This window comes from Parasteatoda tepidariorum, chromosome 9, assembly GCF_043381705.1.
Source record: "Parasteatoda tepidariorum isolate YZ-2023 chromosome 9, CAS_Ptep_4.0, whole genome shotgun sequence".
NCBI classification, from domain to species: domain Eukaryota; kingdom Metazoa; phylum Arthropoda; class Arachnida; order Araneae; family Theridiidae; genus Parasteatoda; species Parasteatoda tepidariorum.
Window position 1 is genome coordinate 68236638 of NC_092212.1, and position 6917 is coordinate 68243554.

The 6917-nt window shown below is 33.6% G+C and overlaps 1 protein-coding gene across 1 annotated transcript; it reads right to left on the reverse strand.

Moving 5' to 3' along the window:
* Nucleotides 1-6440: 6440 nt before the first annotated feature.
* LOC107437947 (zinc finger protein 343) lies at nt 6441-6917 on the reverse strand. Its single transcript, XM_016050096.1, has one exon. The coding sequence runs from the start codon at nt 6915-6917 to the stop codon at nt 6441-6443; it is 477 nt and encodes a 158-aa protein (XP_015905582.1).

The window sequence follows — 6917 nt, forward strand, 5'->3', positions numbered from 1 at the left end:
CATTGAAATATATTATTGCTATATTGAATGCTTTTAATTCTCTTTTTTTAAAATATGTGACATAAAGTTGCATTCGCAAACAGAATAGTAAAGTGCTTAATTCTTTTTTTAAAAAAATCAATTGCATATTTTACTTAAAAATTTAGAAAATCAATGAGAATTTGAAAATATCCAAAAATGTTCTGATATGAAATGTTAACAAAGAATTCTACAATTGAAATATTTCCTAAAATAATCCGACTACAATTAAAGTAAGCAAATAAAATGGTTATTTAACGCCATTTTCGAGCATAAATACTTTAAATTGTTAATAGCCTTAGTCTCAAAACAAGAAAAAATTATAAAATACCCATTGTTATGAGATTCGGCTATATATGAAAATACCTTCTTCAATACTGCATGTTAAGCCTATGATGAATCATGTTTTTCACAAAATATATGGCTATTTAACTTCATTTTCGTGCATAACAGTCGTTTTTTTTTCTTTTTTAGAGAACATATTTTTGCGTGAACCGTTATATACGTAATTTACTTGACAAGAAGCCTTATACGTTGCTTGGGCAACAAGCCTGAAAATTCATTTCAAGAATGAAAAAAAAATATTTTTTAATCTTTGACATTGTTGTTGTAGTTCATTTACGTCGCACTAGAGCTGCACAATGGGCTATTGGCGACGGTCCCTTGACGTTATAGAGAATAAAAGCTGCATCCTTGATCACAGCGGGTATCGAACCAACTGCCCCCTTTCAGAGTATTTTCGAAAGGACAACACCCCTCGAATTCTGAGGTCTACAATTCCATTATATTGGTCACAGTATTTTTTGTGTGGTGATTTTGGGGTTTAAAATTTTTTCAATCTTGGTAGGTAGGCAAGTACATTATTTACGTCACACTAGAGCTGCACAATGGGCTATTGGTGACGGTCTGGGAAGCATCCCAGAAGATGACCCAAAGACATACCGTCGCGATTTTGATCCTCTACAGAGGGGATGACTCCCCTACTTTGGTAGCCCGATGACCTGCGTGTGCAGTCTAGCACTTCATGGTAGCACAGTTTAACAAGAACCGATACCGCGCACCCTCGTTCTCTGCACAGGCCGATCAAAGTGGTCACCCACCCGCTTAATGACAGCAGCCAGTGATGTTTGACTTCGGTGTTCTACTGGGAACCGTGTCTTTAATATTAGTCCACTGCGGGACTTCGTAAATCTTGGAGTTCCATTTTTAAGTAGTATGGCATAAGTGTTTGTCTGCGTATTATTTCACACGCAAAAATATTAATGTTCCTTAAAGGTTAGAAATAAGGAAGAACCAAAGATTCGTTTAACCGGTTTTCTGTTCTCAATCCGTTTCTACCAGTTCCACGTTGTTCAGCGGTGGACTGATCGTAAGGACACGATTCTCAGTAGAACATCGAAGTCAAGGATCACTGACCACTGTCAGTAAGCTGGTGGGTGATCACTTTGATCAGCCTGTGAGGGAACAGAGGGTGCGCAATATTGGTCTTCGTTAAACTGTTCTACCGTAAATTGCTCGACTACGCGCACAGGTCATCTGGCTACCAAAGCAGAGGAGCCATCCCCTAAGCAAATGATCAAATTTGCGATAGCATGTCTTCGGATCATCCTCAAAGATGCTTCCCAGACTGTCGTCAATAGCCCATTATGCAGCTTTATTATGACCAAAATAAAATAGCTACCTACTTGCTAGTTTCACGCTGGTTTTCGTCCAGCAGTGGACTGATCGTTAAGACACGGTTCCTAGCAGATCACTAAAGTCAAGCACCACTGGCTGTGGTCAGTGTGCGAGTGGGTGACCACTTGGATCAGTCTGCTTAGGAACCGAGGGTGTGTGGTATTGGTCCTCGTTAAACTGTTCTACGGTAAAGTGCTCTACTTCGCGTGCAAGTCGGACTACCGAAGCCTTGTGCCATCCCCTCTGCAGAGGATCAAAATTGTGATGGCATGTCTTCGGATCATCCTCAGGGATGTTTCCCAGACCGTCGCCAATATCCCATTTTTCAGCTCTAGTGCGACGTAAATGTACTACAACAGCACCACGTTTGTTTTCATTTTAATAACTTCAATAACTTACTTTTCTCACATAGTAAATTATATATATATTTTAAATTAAAAATATTAAACACCATCTCGAATTTTTCAATTCCAAAACCAAATATTTCTTTGATTACAGTATGTAAAAACCAGCCAGGTGGCTGAGCGGTTAGCGCAGGTAATAGCTGCGGGTTCGAATCCCACTCAAGGCAAGGATGTTTCTCTCTGTGTGGTCTTCTGCTCTGCGAATGTGGCCCACCCTATGAATGAGTATCTCTTTCAGTGTCACACGGTGCTAACCAGGCAACATAAAATGAGCAACACTTTTGGCATCTTCCATGGCGACGAACGATAAGTTCAGTGCCTGACATTAAAAAAAAAATATGTAAAATGATTACATTAATATTTGACAACTTTAATTTCGGGTAAAGTTTCCGTTCAAACGAAAGTTTCAATCAAATTTTTCAGAAAAATCAATGTTTAACGTTTTGCTATTCAGCGATTCAGTATTTATTGTGTTTATATTTTGTTTAACAGAATAAGAGCTGAGTTCACCAAAATGCAGTATAGGATTTTATTGATATCTCCTCTAATTTCTCTTAATTTTTTTCCTTCTAAACACACAAAATCATTAGATGGCACATTGGGCTAGCATCCAAGATTTCGTGGTCAAAATTAGTATTTCGATAAAATTTGTTTCAAAATTTTGGGGTTTTTATGTGCAGGTAAATTGAATTCATAGTTGAAATTTTGAAATACACTAAAAATACCCACACAAAAAAAAACAAAATGGCGGCTGAATTATGGCGAGCAGACATAAAAATAATAATATAGTACGTTTAAATAATTAAATATAGCAATACAAGTATAATAATTTTCGNGAAAACATGAAGAAAAAAAACATAATTTTTGTTTTTCGGTATATTTAGTCCACCTTTGCAATGCGGGCAAAATGGGGCAGGTTTTTTCGAACATCAAAAAAGACAAAAAAAAGTTTAGCTAATTACCTCATGGAACGTTTTGGAACTAAGTTTCGAAAGTCATTCAAACATTGTAAAATGTCAAATGATAAGATATAAACTTTAAGTTTGTCAAGAGTATTAACTAATCCAACAAATTGAAAAATTGTACCATAATTTTAGACTAATTACTCGGATAAAAATGTAACAGTAAGGTGAAATTCCTACATATATTTCTGAAATAAAAATTTAAAAGTTAAATTAAAAAACAATTAAACGAACATATTTTTCATTACATTGTACTCTCGTCGGTCCAAAAATTAAATCATAATGTTTGGAATGATTATGAATACCTAATTTGGGCTATATTAGAACGTCCTACACATATTTTAGTTGAAAATTTAATTTTTGACTTTTGGCCAAAGATCATGATCAACAGTGTGGATGGTAAGAATTTTATGAGTCTTTCAAAATCTCAATATTATCGGTAAATATTTACAGATCGCTAAAATGTGGAAATATTTGCAATTTTTAAGTAAGTTTAATAGAAGGGATCATGATAAGAGAGACTAAAAAGAGATAAGCACAAAAAAGAAAAAAAAATGAAAATATTCTTTGCATCATTTCAAAAGATGTATAAACATTTGACTGAAAACTAAGTATGTTCTTATTTATTTTACAATTAATTTCGTTTAAAACAGTACTGAAACCCTAAACTGTTGATTAATCAACTAATGCATAATACAATAACCATTTATAACAACTTTAGCACTTTGCTTACGGTGTACCATGTTATACCATCTCGTGTGGTCCTCATGTTGTACCAGCCGCAGGCAAAAGGTTAAGGCGAAAGATAGGGAAACTAAAGGAAAGGAAAAAATTTTCGATAATGAGGTTAAACTAAAATTATTTTGTACTGCCGAGTAATTGCACGCAATAACGAAAGTACTTTATGATAGATTTCGAAAAACTCTGCTTGGAAACTACATTCTATCAACGCTTCAATAGAATTACAGAAAATTATTTTAAAAGTTAGAATATACAGCTGATCATAGAAAAAATGCTGTGGTTGACTTAAAGGGGTGAATGTGGACAATCACATAGTCGTTTAAGTAAATGCCCGAAATATGTACTAGGTCTAGTTAGTGTCACTGCCCGGTATGCCCTTCATCCAAGTTTTTTTTATTTTTAAGATGACATGCCACTGCCCGGTATGCATTTAACCAGTACTCCGAAAACTGTTTCTCCTAACTCAGCCTTTTCCTAACTCTGTCTTTCCTAGATTCTCAGCAGATATTAAAATATCGAATAAATATAATATTAACGAATTAATATCAAATCGGATATAACAAATATTTCGGACATTCACCAAAGCGACCACATGATTGTTGACATTCACTGGTGAAAGTCTGTGCTAAAAAATTAGAGTATCTCCTTACTTTAAATATAAAATAAATATACAGTCGAACCTCTATTTAACGAAGACTCAAAATCCCGATAAATTTGCTATGTGGAAAATTCGTTAAATAGAAAATCACCATTTGAAATACTTAAACGCAAAACAGGTTTTAAATTCATTAACATTAAACATAATTAAAATAGCAGTTTATGCATCTTTATCTTATAAACTAGTATCCACTACTTATTTTATAAATCTTAAGCATAAAAGAACTCTGCGTGGAAAGCGAGAATAGAGCAAATTATCCAGTGTTACACAATCATGTTACATGCATTTTTAACAGAAAAAAAGCTAAATTTAAATCTAAAATTATAGCTGCATTATAAAAGTAATTTTAACTATACATTACCACATGCATTCTTAAGTTAATTTGTTATTGATAAAATCCGTTAATTTTGACTGAGTTTGTTCGTTTGAAATGCAAACAAAAAGGGAAAGGGATTTCACTGCTTTCTCAAAAAGTTAAGTGGCTTCGAAAATCAATTCAAATTTATTTCCACCATAAAATGAGTTAACAAATTTGAAAAGTTCTGAAATATTTTGGGAAATAAGGAAAGTGGATATCAAAGAAAAGTTCGTTAAATAGAAAATTCACTTCGCTATTTGGAAATTATTTNTTGACATTCACCAGTGAAAGTCTGTTAAAAAATTTGAGTATCTCCTTACTTTAAATATAAAATAAATATACAGTCGAACCTCTATTTAACGAAGTCGCTAAATCCCGATAAGTTCGTTATGTGGAAAATTCGTTAAATAGAAAATCACCTTTTGAAATACTTAAACACAAAACAGGTTTTAAATTCATTAACATTAAACATAATTAAAATAGCAATTTTATCTTATAAACTAGAATCTACTATTTATTTTATAAACCTTAACCATAGAAGAAATCTGCATGGAAAGTGCGAATAGAGCAAAACATTATCCAGTGTTACACTATCGTTGTTACATGCATTTTTAACAAAATTAAAGCTAAATTTAAATCTAAAATTATAGCTGCATTTATTACAAAAGTAATTTTAACTATACATTACCACATGCATTCTTAAGTTAAATTGCTACTGATAAAATCCATTAATTTTGACTGAGTTTGTTCGTTTGAAATGCAAACAAAAAGGGAAAGGGATTTTACTGCTTTCTCAAAAAGTTAAATGGCTTCGAAAATCAATTCAAATTCATTTCCCCCATAAAATGAGTTAACAAATTTGAAAAGTTCTGAAATATTTTGGGAAATAAAGAAAGTGGATATCAAAGAAAAGTTCGTTAAATCGAAAATTCACTTCGCTATTTGGAAATTATTTGACGAAGAAATTTCCAAAATGTTCTTGGAAACAAAAATCGCAAAATGGTGAAATTCTCAAAATGGAAGTTGTTTAAATAGAAGTCAAACTATATTTAGAAACATTCGAATTATAAGACTGAGTGAATTTAATTTCTTTCAAACTTCTGCAACTTTCTAATAAAATTTTGGAATTCAAACTTCCTTCAATTTCATTTTATCTCTAGTAAACATTCATTAGAAAATTGGCTACGCGAAATAAATGCTAGTTTGATTTACTGAAAACTAAAAGAACTTACTCGTCAGCAGAAGAACAGTGATTTAGACAACTCTAGTTTTAATCATTCCCGCAAACCCTTTTAAATAAAGTCTGAAAGGCTTATAAAACATCACATTTTGTAAATCTTCGTTGAAAACTTCCTAAAAATGCATTTTATAGTACATATGTTAAGCTGCAAAGAAACCAACAGTAAACGGATAACAATATTTAATAAAAAATTGTACAACAAAATTTTCACTTAAAATGCACTTTCAATGAAAATTGTCTATCACAGGATCCGACCAATAACACCTGGTCTACTAAATAATCTACGAGATATCCAAAGTAAACGTTCAAGATAAAAAAACAGCAGTTCAAACAAAATTCAGCTAATTTTTCGTCATAACATAAAATAGTTGTAGTTTTGAGACTACGCTCCAGAGTTTTCTACAAAATTGGTATGTTTTGCAATGAATGAGCGTCGGCTGAAACACCCACGGCAGACATCTTTGGAAACGAGAGATTTGGCACAACAGTTCAGTCTAGAGTGCCTCTCCAAGATGGACTTGTGCGTGAAAGATCTGGAACACATCGGACAAACATGGAACCTTTCGCTCTTGTGGGTCAACTGGTGTCGTCGGAGGTCCAAATCGGTTTCGAACAGAATGCCACATTTCTCGCAAGCACTTCTGGAAGTCTGCTTCAAAGATCGAATATGAAGTTTGCAGAAAGATTCTCCAATAGCAGAAAGATTACACTCACCGCAGATGAATAATTTTCCAAGGGAGTTATGCTTCCATTGAAAGTGCCACTCTAGTTGATATCGGAATGCGAAGACTTCCTTGCACCTCGGGCAAACAGGTGGATGTTCGCAGATCTTGAATGTCTCAATTCCAGTGGAAGCCAT